The sequence below is a fragment of the Antedon bifida genome, chromosome 9 (genome assembly GCF_963402885.1).
Source record: "Antedon bifida chromosome 9, ecAntBifi1.1, whole genome shotgun sequence".
Lineage (NCBI taxonomy): Eukaryota > Metazoa > Echinodermata > Crinoidea > Comatulida > Antedonidae > Antedon > Antedon bifida.
The window spans coordinates 15,119,769-15,139,671 of record NC_136234.1 but is presented as its reverse complement, the minus strand read 5'-3'; the positions used below and the strand labels follow the sequence as shown (position 1 = coordinate 15,139,671).

The following is a 19,903-nucleotide window of genomic DNA, read 5'->3' as shown; positions in this document are numbered from 1 at the left end:
AGATAGACACTTTTGTTTGAACGAAATTTATTCAAAATGAAATGATCTATAGAAACAAAAAGCGCATAAAAAAAAAAACAATGAGCTCTGAAAGTAGATTTACAGGTAGATGCCACACCATACCATGACAACAATCAACAAGCAATGAAACCAAGACTAAAAAAATGACCACAATGCAACAAAAATGATGTCGCAAGATGCCATCAGGCATCATGACAAAGCTATAATCATAGCAACCACAGAAGAAGACAACAATACATTGTGTCGTCATTTTATCACCAGTACAACCCTAACAGCTAGTTACAAATCTTACTTGTTTTGATGCTTGGATGCTCGAAGCGATGACTTGCTGCGTTAGTAACCTACCTTTGTGTTTCCATTTCCTTTATAAAAAAAATGGGGAATTGGGCAACATACCAGTGTGCAGGGAAATAGGGGAATGCACAACTGGGGTTGTATCATGCATTATCTAAGTGTTAGTTATAATAATAGGTATAGTAGTACTATTATTGCAATAGTTTTTTTAATTGTAAAATAGAGTACCATTTTAATATAATTAACTAACAATTGTAACAATCATGTGAATGTTATAAATATATAATTAATTAATGTATATAACATACAATTCATATCAATGAGCTTTTCAATAAATTCATTGCATATATGACAGTAATTATGTCTACTGTGTAATACCATGGAACTAAACATTCAGTGATTAAGCCAACACGTTTGTATAAACAGTTTAAATTTCTTGACTTGATTCTTCTGTATGTTAGTAACTGAAATAAAATGTTTACAATAAAAGGAAGTTGCATATAATTATAATTGTTATTATATAAAACATGAATGTGTATTGTTATAATACAATACATGCCTTTATAACAGACACATAAACAATAATATTTTCCAAGTAAAACATGAACACTTGAAATACTATAGTGTATTATATTTCTAATAAACACACTATAGTTTATATAATATATAATTTAACCTAATGATCCTATCAATGCATGATACAACAGCCTACAAGCAAATATATATTTTATATCATATATTTTGTATGATATATCATATTGTATTTGCATGTGGATGGATGCAAGTGGGGTCTGAAATCCAGGACCAGATCAACCTGTGAATAATAAACTCTACTCTAAATGTGTTAGTATACCTGCAAGGCAATAACCACAAACTAACATATAGATAAACAAACATGATTTGCATTATTTATATGTTAGTTTGATTGGTTTTATTGGTTAGGTCTTACTATGTTTTGGATGTCTTCATCAATAGGACTGGAACATGAACAGTACATAAATGTTGAGAATGCAAATGTTTCATTCACTTTAATGGCAATTTATTTCAGGACTGCATGTGCAGAATGATTGACAGTAAAAATGTTCTACAAGCTGTAATTTTAATGTTGTATACTATTAGCTGATGACAGTGATGGGTATCACTGAAATACCTGATAACTTGCTATTGTTTTATACTGACTTGAATGTTGGTTCATTCTTCAAAGCTGAAATGCATCATGTAACACACACACAGCGTCAAGAGACTCAAGTAGGTAGACGAAAAACATTTTGTTCTTTAAATGTAACAGTAAATACTATGGTTTAAAATTGAAATCAGACATGTCACCTGCAAAAGAAATTATTTGATTTTATTACACTATTTTAATTTAATATTTTGGGCCATAATTTAAACAAACTAAGTATAGGCAATAGGCCCAAACAACATTAAGAATACAGAGATGTATAATGTTACAATTATTATATATTGTACTAAACTTAAGTAACAGTAATATAACATCTATAGCAAACGTTCACAGACACAGGATAAGGGCTAGGCCTAGGCCAGACCTAAGTTTATCGTCTTCAATCAAGTTCAATTCTGTCTTGATTGATGTCTTGTGTGATCGTGGCAAGTGAGACCAGGCCTGTGCACGCACAATATTGAATGACAATCAGAAAATCAGAAGTGGAAGTTTGCTGGTTTTTTTTTTTTGTCGATTCCTGAATCAAAAGCACTGTATTATTAATAATTAAAACAAATAAAGCACCTACCTACTCGGCTCTCTTCTTAACACCGTCCTCTGATCCTCACTTCCGCGCACAAAAAGGCAAATAAGTTCGTCTGATGTGGGTTAACTCGTAGCTAAATTTATCTGATTGGCTGAGACTATATGCAAATTACATGATGACATTTTGGAATACGCTGATTGGCCAGGCCAGATATTGCTGTTGCTACCCGGGTATTCCGAAAACTGTCGGTACAACGATTGGCTAATTTTTCTGAAACGTTCAACACTTCTCTCGCACGAAACTTTTAACAATAATAGAGGGCGCTAGACCGCTTTTAACCCTCCTCAGGAACTTTATTCCCGCAGGCCTGCTGCTGATGATTACAGTACTAAAATACTTTCAAATAAAATAGACTGAAACGTCAAAATATGTTCTATCTTTTAATTTGGAGTTATCATTATTATTTATTCAGGCAACTAAAATACATTTACATTTACAAAAATACTGTATAAAACAAACAAGAAGGTAAGACTAAGAAAAATCAACACTTTGTTTTAGTCACTTGCATGCACTCATGGAAATGAAAAAATGAATTGTATTTCCACGCTAATAGGCTTATAAACTGCCAGAAAGGTACAAAAGCAGTATTTAAGTCACAAATGTACTTCCACCTAATGTAAAAATAGTAATCAAATAAAGTTTTCTTGACTACTTTCGACTTACTGTAGTATTTTCATCTAGGCTTTTTCTCCAGACTATTTATTAATTAGTAATCCTTACATGCTGGCTTATTGAGTCTATGGTTGTCAAGTGCAAAGGTCAAATAAGCCTAGATACGGCTATACCATGTGACTATTTCAACCAATAAGCACTCAAGGAGCTGAAAAAAAATAAACATCATGGAGGAAATTCAGAACTAACTTTTCTTTCCGCGATCTCCGTTCTGTCATTGTGATTCGAATTGGCTTTAGTTAGTGGGCCTAAAGTAGATTGACATCTGTGTTTTGGTGGTTGAATTGTTGTTGTAAAATTTAAATACAGTAAGAAGTAATAGTCTGATTTGAGACCGTAAGATATTGATAAAATTAGATCATTATAGTCTATAGAGGCTAGGCCTAGGCCTAGCTACTAGCTAGCTAGCCTCTCTAGCCTTAGTTAGGCCATAGCCCTAGCCTAGGTAGCCTAGGCCTACTACTACTACTACGCTACTTCTTGGCCTAGCTAGTACTAGATAGCTAGGCTAGCCTAGCAGGGTAGACCCGGCTAGGCCCGGCCTCTTGCACTGTGGTTAGTCTAGCTAGAGGCCTAGTCTAGGTAGAGTAGAATGAAGGTATCTGAATGATAAACTATTCCTGGAACTGGTTGATAGGCCATGCTTAATTACGTTTTGGATAAAATTAAGGTAAACCGCTGTCTGTGCCAATATTCAATGTTTTGTGTTGGCATGGTCCTGGATGGGTCTTCTTAGTCTTTTTTATGCTTGTCTTTACAGATTTTATAGATGGATTTCTTACACTAGCCTAGGCCTACAGCTGAAGAACTGATAAATAAAACATGTCTGATTCAGATACGTCTTCTCCTGTGAAAGTCCAGGGCCGACTTCTCAACTCCGACGAGGAAGAGAACACCCTGAAAGAATTGGTAAAATAATCATTTTAAGATATTTTGTCCTGAAAAAAATGATTTTTTTTCACGAGTGAAACATTTTTTTTAACTTGCTTAAAACTACAAATGGTCTATTCTATTTTATTAATCTTCATTTTTCATGTTTTTGGTGGACAATAAGTTCCACTACCTAAAAATAATGAATGAATAAAGAATTAAAAATCATATGTAATTCATTATTTGTATTCAACTTTTTTAATTGTAGCATTAGCTGTATTAATTTTTTATTAAGTTATAAATACTGTAACTATGTAGAAAATAAATTATAATAAGAGATATAATTATCACTCATGAATTGTTAAATCTTATTTGTAATGATTATGTAACATTTATTCTGTCTCTACTGTTACCCATAGTGCACTGTTAATGGAGTGAAATACAACAGGTTGGATCAGGGAACCGGCAGTAATGTTCAGGTTTTGGAACTATTTTTCTCAAATTGTACCAAAATTGTTGGACTGCACTTGTTTAGCAACTTGACAACGTTGATATTCATGGGCCTTGAGGTGACTAAGATCAGTGGGCTTACAACGTGTAAAAAGTTAAAAGAATTTTGGCTATCAGAATGTAAAATACAGGTGGGTAACTCTCTCACAGCCTTGCAATGCATTGTTGAAATGACAATTTAGGCGTCACGCTTGCCATATGATTGTTTGTTGTCCATGTTTCTTGTTGTTTTTATTATGTTAATTACTTCCTCATTTACATACAACCTGTCCTATTGGTATATAAGTACTCTGGGCGTTGTTTTCTGTTCTGATGATGAGAATATAGTTTCAGTTTCAGTTTGTCTATTTATTAAATGCCTGATTTTAACTCGAAAGTTTGGTGGAATCATACATGATTTATCTGACATTCTAATTCATTGCACATCACAACTTTATAGCCAAGGCCTCTGTAGCCTAATAATAATAATAATTGGGGCTTATGTGGAGAAAAAAATAGTTTTAGAAAATGAGTTTTCAGAGCAGCCTTAAAATAAGCGACTGCAGTAGCCTGATGGATAGAAATTGATAAACCATTCCAAAGGATGACAGTAGTCCAAGAAAAGGAATGAAGGATAAGGAAGAGTCGCATAAGTACGATCCTGTAACCATGCATTATAACATGAAGATTGTACAACAAGGCCAAAGAAAAGGAACGAAGGACAGGGAAGAGTCGCCTAAGTACGGTCCTGTAACCACGCATTATAACATGAAGATTGTACAACAAGGCCAAAGAAAAGGAATGAAGGACAGGGAAGAGTCCCATAAGTACGGTCCTGTAACTATGCATTATAACATGAAGATTGTACAACAAGGCCAAAGAAAAGGAACGAAGGACAGGGAAGAGTCGCCTAAGTACGGTCCTGTAACCATGCATGATAACATGAAGATTGTACAGCAAGGCCCAAGAAAAGGAACGAAGGACAGGGAAGAGTCACCTAAGTACGGTCCTGTAACCATGCATTATAACATGAAGATTGTACAACAAGGTCAAAGAAAAGGAACGAAGGACAGGGAAGAGTCGCCTAAGTACGGTCCTGTAACCATGCATTATAACATGAAGATTGTACAACAAGGCCAAAGAAAAGGAACGAAGGACAGGGAAGAGTCCCATGAGTACGGTCCTGTAACCACGCATTATAACATGAAGATTGTACATGTACTTTTAATGCACCATCTTTGTTTAAAATTTGCAGAAAATTGAAGGTTTGGAAGATTGCAAGAAGCTACAGCGATTGTATCTGTACGCTAACAATATATCAAAGCTAGAGAATTTAGAGCATTTAAAAGACTTACAACTGCTTTGGTTGTCATGCAATCAAATAACAAACATTGAGGTATGTTTAATTTTTAAATTATTTCACTTTGCTGTGTGTCTATTGCCCCTTTCACGTCACCTAGCTTACAAACAAATTAAAACCAGTGTTTTGTATGATGTGCCGTCCAGTGTATTTAAACTTTATCAATTTTTAACAAATTTTTGTTTACATTGTGTTTAAGGGTCTTTATGGACTTACAAAGTTGAAGGAGCTTAATCTTGCAGATAACAGAATTGAAAAAATCGGTATGTAGATATTTTACACATTTTTTAATGACTTTCTTTAATTGACTTTTAGTGATGGTTTATTGATATTTACAATTAGTTTGTGACTGTATACTCTTGTCTTTTTCATCTAGAATTTGTCCAGTTTTGTCATTTTGTTTCTTTTTTGTTGTAGGGCGTGGTCTCGATAGCCTTACCAGTCTTGAAGTTCTCAATTTATCTGGAAACAGAATTTGTTCTTTTAAGGCAAGGCAACAGAGAAATATATATTTAATTAAAATAACATGAATTAAGTTTTATAGAAAACATATTTAAATTGTATTGACTTCATGGCACAACTATATTGATAATTTAAATGTTTTTTGTAGGATCTGACTGGACTAGTAAGGCTACCAAATGTACACACTCTTGGTTTAAAGGATCCAATGTATGCTCCTAATCCAGTTTGTTGTCTATGTAACTATTCAACACATATACTCTATCATCTACCTCTGCTGCAAAGATTGGATACAGTAGATGTTTCTAACAAAGCTATGAGAGAATTAGCAGAGGTAAAATGTAATTAACAATCTTCACCATCACAAAAGTAGATGACAAAAAAAATCAGATTTTTCCCATAAACAATAGAACCACTCCTTTTGGACACCCCTATTCAGGGAACACCCCTATTAAGAGGACACTTGGATGTGTCCATTTAATAGAGGTTCTACTATATCATAGATTCCAAATGCAAACAACATTCTTTCAAAATCAGTACACTGTGTAAGTACTAAGTGCAAGTACTAAAAGTCTGTGTTTGGTTTTGTTTATTTAGGCGACTGTTGTTAAGAAGAAAATGTATTACAACATGCGAGTAAAAACCCTGAAAAGAAACATGGCGGACATGCTCCATCAGTTACAACGAGACAAAGTTGCTATTACCAAGGCAACCAGAGAACGAATAAGAAAAGTTTCGTTCATGATAAAAGAGGTATTATTGTACTGAAATATACTTTAGGGCATCTTAAATACTGTATGTGATCACATGTGATACCAGTGTAGTAGTATCGTGTAGTATGAATGGAAGTATAAAGTTTACAAAGACAAGCAGTAACGATAAGTGGAAGACCATATAGCTTGTCCCACGTAGAATATGTAGTATCTATCCGCTCCGCGTTTTGTGTAAATGGTCATAAGAAATAACATAGAGTCTATATTTGTTTCGTGTAAATTGGTCGTAAAGAGACTGCCTCCTAGGCCATCTTATTGAGTGTCCTCTATACTTTAATACTAGTGTATCATTATCTTGTCTTTTAGATGGGAAACTAAGTGGTTGGTACTAATAATTGAACAACACCCAAAAACAATCTCAATTAGAAATTTTAGTGTGCATTTTCAATTATTCTTTTATTTATTTTTTATAAATTCAGATAGAACGACTACAAGAGGAAAGTAAGGGAAAACCAGCTCAAGTAGTCAACACTCCTAAGGGAGAACAAGAGGATCATGGGAGTGGAACCGAAAGCGACCATCATGAAGAAGAGGATAAGCAAACCGACTTTGTTGAATCTGCTAAACAGAAACTGATAGCACTGATAGAGCGATGTAAAACATGTTACGAAGAACTAGAAAAGTAATTAATGCAAAACAAAACTTTGAGGAATATATAATTCATATTTAGAAGGTCGGATGATGGCAACAGACTTACTATAAAGTTTGGTCCGTTTGTCACTTTTTTGTGAAACAAGCCAGGAAAATTACTGTATATGTTTTAACACAAAAACCAACCCTATTCAGGGAATACTCCTTTCCAGAAGACACCACTAAAGAAAACACTTGGTTGGTTCTTAAAGATGAGCTTAATAACAAGCAACAGATTGTTTTTAACATGCTTTTCAAACTGATAACTTCTGAAATATACATGTACCAAAAGTATTTAATTAATTTCTAATATAATTGTGATCTTATTGGCATTGTATAATTTTATGTATTTTTTCAGGTTAGATTTATTTCACAAAGAAAGCGTAGCACAAATCAAATCAGATTTGTCAGTTAAACGTTTACTAACAGAGTTGGAGACCGGAGGCAATGTTAGATTTGAGGATGGCAAACCTTCAGATATTTGGTATGTTGTTTTCACTTTATCCTGTATGAATTTGTATACCTGTTTGTTGTAATGGTAAGCATGTAACCCTTCATGAGAGGGGGAATGAAGTGACCCGCTAATATATCGCATAAAATCCGATGGAGGGTATAAAGAGAGACGGAAAGAGACAACATGGATGGAGCACATGTTATGTAGTAGATTAGAGAGAGCTGAGAATAAAAGGCATGTATGTCGGAGTCCATAGCATATAATAAGGAACCCCATATTATATGTTATATGCATGTCGAGAGCATCGGGGAGAATAAGGGACTAAGGGTTTGTTCCATCAGGTTACACCTGAGCTTTGGCCTCAATGCGTTTGTTGTTTTCATGGTCTTAACAATGGTTAACTAACTAATCTTTTAAGTACACTTAAAAATGATTTACTCATCAGAAATTTAAAGTTGAGTAATTTTAATGACTTATTTCTGTTGCTGGCAATCTCATGTAAATGAATTAAGTGGCTTTTGTCATTTTTTTTTCTTTATTTTATTTTTTTTTTTTGGTTGTAGATAGCATACATGTAAGAACTTAATCAGATTTTGTAACCCACAGTGGTGATATTACAATTTTTGGAAATAAAGTTAAATAATAAATAAAAAAAACAATGGTTTTATTGTTTGTTCTCATAAAGGTTTACATCTTGTCAAGATCTGATCTTGGCTCGTTTTTGTGCAGCAGATTACAAGCCGCATGGCATTCTGGGTATTAAGATCCATCATATCTTGAGGGTGCACAATCGAACACTACGCTACAAATTTGATAAAAAGATGGAACAATTAGCGGAAAATGAAGAGTCACCATTCAATAGCAAGTATGTATTTTTGTCTCTGAAATTTTAATCACTGTGCTTACGGAATTTTGAGAATATTGAACTATGTAGGGACTTAATGACTGCTACTGTTGTTTTTGTTCACAGAGGGCAGTCTCTAAAGAGACTCCAAGAATACTTGTTCTTTGTGTATGACCCTGATTTGCCAGGAAATGAGAACGAACCAATGAGATTGCTTGAAGAGGGTTGTTTGGACGCAGAGACATATCGGGTAAGTTTAACATGCAAATATTCAATCATGTCTTAAGCTAGTGTGATGTGCCCAAATGTGGTAGTGGCATGCACACATATGGTAGTGATATGACATCATCATGTCCATATATGGGCTCATCACATTTTTTGTCACATAAAGGTTGATAGTGTAGACAGAGCTTTATGTTTTTTACATCCTTTATGTGTGGTAGAATAATTCTTTTTTGTTTATGCTATACATACTTTATTATATTCTCTAGCAACTTGGTAGAGATGCTGCAGTTCCACTGTCTAATAGTCTGAGTGTTTGTGAAGAAAAAAGAATAAGCGCAGCACTACGAAAAGCTGGAAAGACGCCTTCTGCCGATCCGTGTCCTTTTCGTTATGGACAGTTATATGTTTGCAAAGTGTTTCTTGGTAAAAGTAGCCCAGCGTTAGATCTCAAAATGGGGTAAGTTTCGTGTGTGACTATTAGTTTGTTTTAGTTGTTTAATCACAGGTTTTTTTGGTGGAGAGGCGATTGATCACAAGCGATTGTGTAAGACCTCCTTGATGTAAGTCTGACATTCAGGTAATAGGCTGTTCATTTGCTTTAGTAGCAACCAAATAGCCAATGTTTTGTTTACTATTTTGTTTTAGTTTTAATGACATTTGTTTTGTTAAGGTGAATTGGTCATTGCTTTTTAAGGCCTCCTGCAGGTTGTAAAACAAATATCCAAATGTTTAATTCAAAAAGTGTTCTACTTAGATTGAGGCAAGAGTTCTATCCAGGAGCCAATTCAGTCTTCCGTCCAAAGTCTCAGTGTAAAACCGCCACTAGCCTGGACCCATCAGCTAAATGGTGCGAATGCAGTTCAAGGCAATGTGAATGGTTTATCTTTGATCATCAAATGGTACTACCAGAATATGTCATTGACTTTGAGTATAAAACAAAGGTATTAATTGTTACATTATTAATAAGGTAAAACCTTTATGGGGTTGTCCCCAGAAATGCCTTCTATAGTTCCTCATTCAATTCACTGTGAAAAAAAAAAATTGAGTTTTGAACTATTTTTACCTCACTGCCTCTTGTCTGATATAATAATTGCTGTCTAAAGGTCCGTCTACACAATCAAACTTTATGTGACAAAAAAATGTGATGTTCCTATATATGGACATGATGATGTCATATCAATACCATTATTTGAGCATCACTACCATATTTTTGGGCACATCACACTTTTTTGTCAAACTAGTTTGATAGTGTAGACAGAGCTTAATATTACAAATTTAAATATATATCTACAGTACTTTCATTCTGTTGAATAAAGTCTTATATTATTAAATTTTTCAGGAGCCTCACCCATCTCCTTTTGTCTCAATGAATGAACTTTCACAAAGTGAAAAGACTAAGTTACTTGAACAGCCATTGGATGAGACTATTGATGATGATGTTCTTCAAATGAAACCAACTGTAAAACCAAGGCCTAGGTAATTCATTTTAATGTTGGAATGGAAAATTGTTTGCTTTTGAACTGTAGGCCATGGCTTAAGTTTGTCAGAAACTGTTAACATTAACAGTAATTAATTCTGTAAATCTAATCCAAGGGTCTTTCACACCTGTTCCGGCACGGTTCCAGTCCGACGCCAGCAAATCAAATCAAACATGAATGTTTCGTTTTCATGACGCTCCATGTGGCTATGCACCAATCGATATGCTCATAGCCACGTGAAATCGAAACATTTACGTTTTACTTGCCGGAGCCGGACCAGAACCGTGCTGGAACGGGTGTGAACGACTATTTAGAGAGTTTTTGATTTGCAAAGACCAGTTAATGTCATGTTAGTTTATTGTGCTTCCTCACTCAATTTCTCAACACAGTTTGGCATAGGTCGTCGCAATCAAAGGCTCTCTATTATATATCACGGTCAGTAAGACAAAATCGTAAAATATTTACATTTTTAGTACTTCCTATTTATTACTTGCAGGTTAATCACTTTGAATGAGGAGTTGATAATGCAGAGTGCCAACACCAAGTCAATGCTTGGTCTTACTGTGTTAAATCTGAATGGTAACGGCTTAGCTAAGCTTAAGCCTGTAGCCACACTGGCATCACTCAAGAAGCTCATCATCAGTTTTAATGACCTTACAAAGCTAGAAGATATAGCTAACATGGTATATATTGTTTTCAGTATTTGAATCACTACTATCGACCATTATGAATCATTACCTTAATTTCACAAAAACCTAAAATGTTCATCTCATATTAAAAAGCCATATACTTGATCGTTATTCAAATGAGCCACATTTGTTTAATTCAATTATTTTCTATAGTATTTCTAGTATATTTTTATTGTCAAACACATTTGGTAAAACATTTTTTTCTTTGTAACTTAGAATAATCTGGAATATATAGATGCAAGTTTCAACAAGCTGTTTACACTGGATGGATTGAGGGTAAATCAAAAAGTTTATAAGATTGGCTAGAGATGTATAGAATACTTCTCATGTTTAACGCTGTGATTGAGTGAGTGACTGTGTAGGAGGCACGACTGACATATCTAATGGTCAATTGCAGTCACCATCACCATCTTGTTGGTTCCCTCTCTATGAAGAATCACTTTTTAAACTGCAATGACATTGGAGTCCACCCTCTAGTAAAACTATATATAAACTCTGGGATAAATAAGCTAGATTTAAATATAAATAAAACGGAAAATCAATTTTACAAGGAATTTTAGAAATGAAGAGCTTTAGTCCAGATTATAATGTTTGATTATCTGGAAAGAATTTCTTTAATAGAGTAAAATATTTTATATAATGTTTGGGTGTCAGAGAGATAGAGAGCTAACAAAATAGTATTAAAATTGATGTTTTTTCTTAAAGAATATGACAAAGCTGAAATACTTAGATATAAGTTGGAATGATTTAACTAATACACGAGATGATCTGTCTGTTCTTCGTAAGCATGCTAGCAGTCTGACCACATTAGATCTACGGCATAACAACTGGCAGAAAGTAAGTTTGTTTGTACTGGAGTCTTTCAAATATTCTAGTGGGAATATTCTGGTAGGAAAGACAGAGGCATTTTTACTCCTGAGGATGATCAAAGTATATTGATCGAAACGTAGAGAAACTCAACAGTTCTTTTCAAAACTATATATATGTGGTGTACTGCAAACTTTATATCAAAGACAGAAGCCTTTGTTTTATTATATTGTAATGAAGCTAAATTTGAATCCTGTATGGATTATTTAGCTTTTTGTGAAATATTGTTAGTTACAATTTTTTCTTGTTTGCATCATTTGAGCATACTTTTAATAGTTAAGAATGTTTTTGTTTCCTATTTATAGCCTGAAGGATTGCGCTTAAGAGCAATAGGAAGGCTAAAATCTTTGTGCAAGTTCAACGGTGAAGCAGTGACAGAGGCCGAAGCCACGGCAGCCTTACGTATGGCAGCTGGATCACGTATATCCCAGGTTTCTCTTCTTGCGCATTCACGTTTAGACCAGAGTAGGCCACGCAGCCTTAGCTTAGCATCCTTCGCTCAGTTGTTGTCTATGACCAGTCGCCTGAAACCTGACAGAGTCAGTGAGAATGATAGCCAATGGTATTCAAAGGTAGGTTGAGAGTCCTTTGTAACTATATTTTATACTATGTTCACTTACAATAGAAATATATGGGAAAAAAGACCTTTGATTTCACTAGACCTATCTACACTATCAAACTTTATGTGACAAAAAAATGTGATGTACCCATATATGGGCACAATGATGTCACTACCATATTCTGTCACAACACACTTTTTTTTCAAACTAGATTGATAGTGTAGACATAGCTTTAGAACTGGAGTAGGTTTCTATTTGTACATATCAATACAACTCACTTGACCTCATTTAAGTATAAGTACCTCATTTGAATATGGGTACCACTTTTTCTCCCAAAAAATGTGATGATTTACCTTCTTACTCTTAGTAAACAAATATATCATTGTAAACATTCAAATATTTTTTTTTATGAAGGTGACCACTCTAAACTTGGATGGTCAACACATCAGCAAGTTGTCCAACATTGACCGATTGGTGAACCTACGCTGGGCTTCATTCAATAACAATGACATCACCAAGATTGAAGGGCTGGACAACTGTTTGATGATGGAGGAACTCTCCCTAGAAGACAACTGTATCTATAAATTAGAAGGTATGATGTCATCCTTTAGATCATGGGCATGTAAATAACCTCTGAACCCTATTATATGTGTTTATCTGGTGTGTTGATAGACATAATTACGAAAAGAGGACCATAATATATTTATATGGTTAATAACAATTGTTTTGTTATGTGGCGCTATTTACAAATGTTAAATTGCTTTACACAAAAGAAAGAAAGAGGCCACGAAACATCCTAAAAGTAACCTAAGTAAGATGATGCAAAGGAACCATTTCACTGCTTCATTCTCCAACTCTTTAAAAATGAGAGCTTGCCACAACTGAACTCATAAGAGCTTGAGCGAAAAAAGTACCTGACTATTTCCATTTTCTAGGTATTTCAAAACTATCACTGTAGTCAATGGTTCCAATGAACTCCATACGTAATGGTGAGACAATTTTCATATTCCAGGTATTTCAAAACTTACCTGCCTACACACCCTGAACATTGGAAGCAATTACATCGTCAGTTTAGATGGAGCCAATCTGGACAAGCTGCCACAGTTACAAAGTATTTCCCTTGGAAACAACCGGATCAATTCTCTCAACGGCTTAGACAAAGTAACCTCTCTCATTGAACTCTACGTGGGAAATAATTCGATAAGGAACATCAGAGAAATATTTCATCTAAAGGTATACATAGTACTGTATTATTCATGAGTGACTGATTGGTTAAATTCAATTAATTTGTACAATGGTATTCCTTTCAGTTTTGATTTTCTTAAAAAAATGGATTTTTGTTTTTTTAGAACCTTCCCAGTTTTGTTATCCTGGATCTCTACGGTAATCCCATATCAAGAGAGATTGAGAATTGTCGTTTGTACATTATATACCACCTTAAAACTCTCAAGGCGCTTGATGGTACAGCTATTGTAAGTAAATAGTGTTGACTACACTCAATACCAGACTCTCTGAAACTGAAATCTCCCCTAAAATCAAATTTTGCTTGAAGTCCAAAATTCAGTTTGACTCCCAATACCCAATACCTCTCTCAAATTTAGCCTCAGATCCAAAATGTCCAAAATTCTTTTTTTACCATTAACAACAAACAGTATTAGTTATACCAGAATGTCTTGAAATTTAGAAATATTAGACCAGGCCAAGGGTGTCTGGTATTAGGAGAATTGACAGCAGTTCCTATCAGAAGTTATAAGAATTATTTTTTTAAAAAGTAAATGATATACGTAAATTGATTAGGCAGATTTGTTTAATTACAGGAGGCAATGGAAGGCAACACTGCCCGTGATGCATTTGGGGGAAGACTAACACAAGATTTTGTTGCGGAACGGCTCGGCCATGCCAACTTTTTAGATGTACGAGAGCTGGATGTTCCAGGCTGTAACATTAGGCATGCTGATCTTGGAATAGGAGATCAATTCATCAATCTTAGAAGGTCAGCTACAGTTTTTCATTTTTACAATTCAGGATATTTTATTCTATAACACATCAGATTGTATTATTGTAATTTGATTGGTTAGTTTATGCATCATGTGTCATTTGGAATTAACCCTAACTAACGGAAATGTGATATCTATTGGTGATAATTAACGCGCTCTAATGCTTTCTGTAAACATTTTGGTGAGAATTTTTTCCATGTGACGTTATTGACAAAAAACTTATTGTTCGCGCAGCTTTTACTTGATGTGGCTCAGAAATAAGTTAGCATGCACGCTTTTTTATTATTCCTGTGATTATGAAACTAATTATTTATAATGTTTTTCTTCCATTTTCAGCATTAATTTAGAGCACAATAACTTGACATCATTCAGTGGCCTCATCCATCTTATCAATCTCCGTGTAAGTGTTATTTGTCAGATCTTAACATTTACATAGGATTATTGTACACTAGGCCTATATCTATGCAACGATATGATATGATAAAAACTTAATTCTGGCAGAGTACAGAGATATGATACTCATTGTTTTAAAAAGAATAGCTATTTAAAAAAAATAAATAAACAAGGACATTGTAAACGAAGCACAGCAATATATCCTTTAAAAAGTTATAAATTTAAAGCCATACTGATACAATAATGCAATGGGCATCACTCAAATCACTCCTCAGGGGCGGATTCAAGAAAGTGCCCAGCCGGCCCAGCCCCTCTAAATTTCACAAATTGTATAGATCCAAAAGATAGGACATCAAATTCAGTTCAGCAGTTCATTTCACTGCTTTTAGGCCCTGGGACCCCTATTTCAAAATCCTTAATCCACAACTGTTCCTGTATATTGTAACCCCAGTAACAGCATTAAATGTGTCAATAACTATTTTGTACTATAGGTGCTATGTTTAAACCACAATCATGTTGAGCATATTATACCAAAGGTGAAGCAGAGTCATAAAAAGGGAGTGAAAGAGGTCGAAGTTTATGCACCTGAAAACTATCTACCAGTGCTGGAGAATCTAGAAGTGTTGCACCTGGGGTAAGAAGAGTTTTAGAAATTATTTTAATTTAGTAGATAAGATAATATAAGATAAGATAATAAGATTTATAAAGCGCACATATCCACAAAGTGCTCAAGATTGATTTAGTCTATTTCCTAAAATCCTTACTAGAAGATACAATTACAGTACCATTATTCCAGAAATGGACACCCCTCACCAGGAAAATGGAACAGGCCAGGTGCTGTACAAGGTGTCTCTCACACATTCATTTTCAATATAAACATTATTTTATAGTTACAATGCTATCAGTGATTTGTCAAAGCTGCAGTTAGGAAGACTGACATCACTCAAAGCTCTGTTTTTACAAGGTATGTGTTAACTGTTATATGTGTTACGTTCACCTGGAGGTTGGGCCTGAATCTAACCATAGCCATCAGTGCAAGCTTGGTGGTCTAGACGTAGGACTTTTATGTCAGTGTTGTGCAAAGCATCTGACCAATTAATGTATCTCCCTGATGTAAAGCTACTTTGCAGTAGTTATTAAATTATCAACATGTTACATACTTGAATATTCGTATACAATTTTAGTATAGCAGTAATACTAGCTAATAATTTCAATTCATGCAAACAAAAAGGTAATGAAATAAGCAAAGTAGAGGGGTTAGAAGGGCTACAGGATCTGCGTGAACTGGTGTTGGACCGGAACAAGATCAAGAGCTTAAGCGAGCACTCCTTCATCAACCAGTGGAATCTAGTGGAGCTTCACATGGAAGAGAACCGAGTAAGAGAACTCACCCATTTCAGCCATCTGGAGAACCTGCAACGACTTTATCTTGGAAGCAACAGGATCCAGGTAAATACATTGGAAATTGGTGTTGAATATGGCAATTTAAATTGTAATAGGTCATTGTCAAGTGTTAAAAGGTCATTGCCAATGGTTAATGTCAGTATGAACATGTCATCATGTCATCAACTATTTTAATAGGTCATTATAAACTGTTAATAGCTCATTATCAACTGTTAATATATGTCATTATCAACTGTTAGTAGGTCATTATCATGTCAGAAAACTGTTACTGTCATCAAGTTTTAATAGGTCGATCAACTGTTAATATGTGATCATTAATATCAACTGTTAATATGATTAATTATTTAGATTTAATATGAATCAACTGATAATAGTGATATTTAACTTAACAATTATTTCTGTTTGGATTCTCTTGCTATCTGTTTAGGATATTGGTGAGCTTGAGAAATTGGAGGTGCTATCAAATTTGATTGAGCTTTCTGTCATCAGTAATCCGGTATGTATACTAGAACCCCTCCTACTAAAGCAAACCCCCATTCATACCTTTGTACTGAAGGTACTGAAGGTGTCCTCTTAATAGAGGTTCTACTGTATATCAAAATGAAATTTCCTGCATTTTCTACAAGATAGATAACATGTCATAATACCTTATTTCCCAGTGCTTGCCTTGAATCAGCATAAAGCTCTGTCTACGCTATCGAACTTTATTTGACAAAAAAATGTGATGTGCCCATATATGGACATGATGTCATATCACTACCATATTTGGGCATATCACTACCATATTTAGGGACATCACAGAGCATTAGTGCTTGCCCAGAATCACGATGTAGTATCACGTTTTGCATATTTGTTTATCTCAGGTTTCTCGTCGATTGATGCATCGTCCAATGCTTGTGTTTCGGCAATCTAACTTGTTATGTATCGATGGCATACCAGTAAGCGTCGAGGAACGAACCAAGGCTGAAGTTTATTTTATGGAACAACAAGTAAAGTTTTTACATTTTGTATGAAGAAAACATTACAAAATAATTATTCATTATAGACCATTGAACAATGAAAAGTAAAATAACTTAAAACTGATCATCTTTAGCCTACTATTTTTCTTGTTTTTGGAGATACATCATCTTTAAATTATGGTAAATTATATTCTAGATACAGCAGTCTTCATAAGTTCTCCAGCATAATGAGTGCATTCTACTTTAAAAAAAACTCTCATGTATCGTTATTGCATAATGATGTATCTAATGAAAATAAAATTGAATTGAATAAACAATAAACCACTTTATATGGTACATAGTAACAAATATTCCTATAAAAAAATATGAAATGATAAAATTCTTATTACTTTATCACAGCCAAACAATACAGTAGAGAACACCCTTCCAGGTATTGTGACACACAAGCATCATACGTCACCTGTCAAAATTACTAATGTCCAGTTACAGGGTGCACCACTGGAACACAGACACAGTTACGGACAATCAGCACAGTTTATGGATGAACAACCTTCCATACAGCAGGATATAAGGAGTACGTATGAAGTGAAATTGATTAATACCCTTTTTACACTATCAAACTTTATGTGACAAAAAAGTGATGTGCCCATATATGATGATGATGTACTTATCACTACCACATTTGGGCATATCACTACCATATTTGGGCATATCACAACAATTTGGGCTTATCACTACCATATTTGGGCATATCACAACCATATTTGTCCTATCCCTCTACCATATATTTGTCCTATTCCTCTACCATATATTTGTCCTATTCCTCTACCATTTGTCCTATTCCACAACCATATATGTCCTATTCCTCGGGCAGCCATAGCCCAAACGTTGAAATGTGTTAAGCAATTTAAAAGTCCAAACGTTCTTTTTAAAACCTAGTGAGAGCATATTGACTGACTATATTTTTCAAATTCAAATTCAAAAAACATTTATTTCATCAAATGCCATACAAATAATACAGTATACAAATTAGGACCAACCTAGAAGTAAACTTATCTCAGTTGGCTCTTTAACATGGTTGCAAAAAATGTGAGATTATGACTATATTTTACTCTATAATAGTATCCCAACATGGCCGTCAAAGAAGAAGTGATGGGCTTGGCGAACCAAGTATCTCGCCTCACAATAGTGGTCTCAGGCTTGGACAACGGCATGATCAGAACCAGGCTAACTACACCCGGCAATACCATTTGTCGCATCAGGTTCCATACGTCCCGCACCACACCAGAGGCAATGAGTATGGCAGAAACAATCACGGAAATGATTATCGGAATGACAATTACAATTTGCATACCGATCCATACAACAGGTATGTTGTGTTTTTGTATGATCGTGTCAAAATTATACTACTGCAGTTACTGCAGTAACTATATTTTTTGCTGCAATGTATTTTAGTTTATTTAGTTTATGAGGCAGTCACTGCAATAAACAGTAGGCTTATTTAACTGGTCTATTCCTCAATTCCTCGCGTTTCTATTCGAGCAGTGCGAGGTAGGTATTTTGGAAAGTTTTTTATAAATGCTGGTTTTTATTTTTTAGGTATGGAAATGGAGGAAAAGGAGGTCGAAGATGAAGCAAAATGTGTAAACAGTTTATCTGTGGTTTGCTGTTTGAGGTACTCTTATAATTTAAAGGTCCCTCATAGTCATAGTTCAATCAAAGACTTCTACACATTTTATGGCCGGCAGCCATTATTCTTCCCGTAGTGGCAATTTTCACGAAGCTAAGCTGGCGATGGATTTCTGAAGGGTGCTCAATTATTAATTGATTAAAACTAGTTATAAATAAAAAAATATGGATTTGTATGCTTACAGGATGTGGTAGACAACCTGTGAGTAGGTTGGATGAAGTATTGAAACAATTGAGTAATTTTAAAGGGTGGGTATGAAACTATATTGTAGCTCCAAAAGAATTGTAGTGTTATCGGCAGCAGCCGTAAAAACAGTGGTGGCACCAGGATTATGTATGCCTGGGCCTTTTTGAGGAGCTAGATCTCCTCAAAATAAATCAGTCAAATAAGCCTATATGTCATTTAATCGATGCTGTGTTTGCTGGTGCAGGTTTATTGTTATTTATGTATTAGGCTTACAGTATTATTTTACTACATTATAAGCTACCGTATGTGTTTTCATATTTGTACAATAAACTACAAAGATTCTTATTGTCATATTTCACCACCAATCCATTGTTGGAATATACAAACATCCCCACGACACAAACGTATCCCGACGGCCATGGAAGGCCGCCGAAGATGGCTTTTCGCAAGTATTAGATAAGGTCATTCCAATTGTCTTGCCTACTATTTGCATGTCACTATGTTTGGTTATTGTAGTTTATTGGTATTTTACCACATCCCAGTTTTTTAACCGTTCCAAAAGGTGCAGCTTCTCAATTTTAGTATTAATACATATCAAGCTACATGACCCAGGCTATCCTGTAACTTATATTTGTGTTAGAAGAAAAAGAAGATGGGTTTATTCTTTTTGCAATCATTGTCTTTATATATTATGTTATTATTTTATATACTGTATATTAGATATGATTGTAAATATTAGTTTTTATTTTATTGGCTGTAAAAATGTTTATATGGAAAGAACATGTTACTTTTTATGCAAATAAAACAATTACTAAAATCA

At 34.5% G+C, this 19,903-nt stretch overlaps 1 protein-coding gene across 1 annotated transcript; it reads left to right on the top strand.

Annotated features, from left to right (window-relative positions):
* Positions 1-2,944: 2,944 nt before the first annotated feature.
* On the top strand, positions 2,945-19,878 carry LOC144852257 (leucine-rich repeat-containing protein 9-like). Its single transcript, XM_078710034.1, has 32 exons — positions 2,945-3,064; positions 3,517-3,665; positions 4,046-4,267; positions 5,371-5,511; positions 5,675-5,738; positions 5,893-5,963; positions 6,086-6,268; positions 6,532-6,687; positions 7,127-7,329; positions 7,696-7,821; positions 8,477-8,656; positions 8,762-8,885; positions 9,127-9,317; positions 9,615-9,801; positions 10,200-10,336; positions 10,835-11,021; positions 11,244-11,303; positions 11,733-11,864; positions 12,200-12,466; positions 12,869-13,046; positions 13,467-13,687; positions 13,804-13,926; positions 14,272-14,447; positions 14,788-14,851; positions 15,336-15,478; positions 15,735-15,808; positions 16,076-16,293; positions 16,676-16,744; positions 17,112-17,237; positions 17,607-17,781; positions 18,330-18,576; positions 18,807-19,878. Exons 2-32 carry the CDS (start codon positions 3,579-3,581, stop codon positions 18,838-18,840), a joined length of 4,566 nt encoding a protein of 1,521 aa, XP_078566160.1. The 5' UTR covers positions 2,945-3,064; positions 3,517-3,578; the 3' UTR covers positions 18,841-19,878.
* Positions 19,879-19,903: the final 25 nt, after the last annotated feature.

Coding starts and splice junctions, on each gene's coding strand:
- LOC144852257 (XM_078710034.1), top strand. CDS start 3,579: ATGTCTGATTCAGATACGTCTTCTCCTGTGAAAGTCCAGGGCCGACTT. Junction 14,852..15,335: donor TCCATCTTATCAATCTCCGT/GTAAGTGTTATT, acceptor TTTGTACTATAG/GTGCTATGTTTAAACCACAA. Junction 15,809..16,075: donor CAAAGCTCTGTTTTTACAAG/GTATGTGTTAAC, acceptor GCAAACAAAAAG/GTAATGAAATAAGCAAAGTA.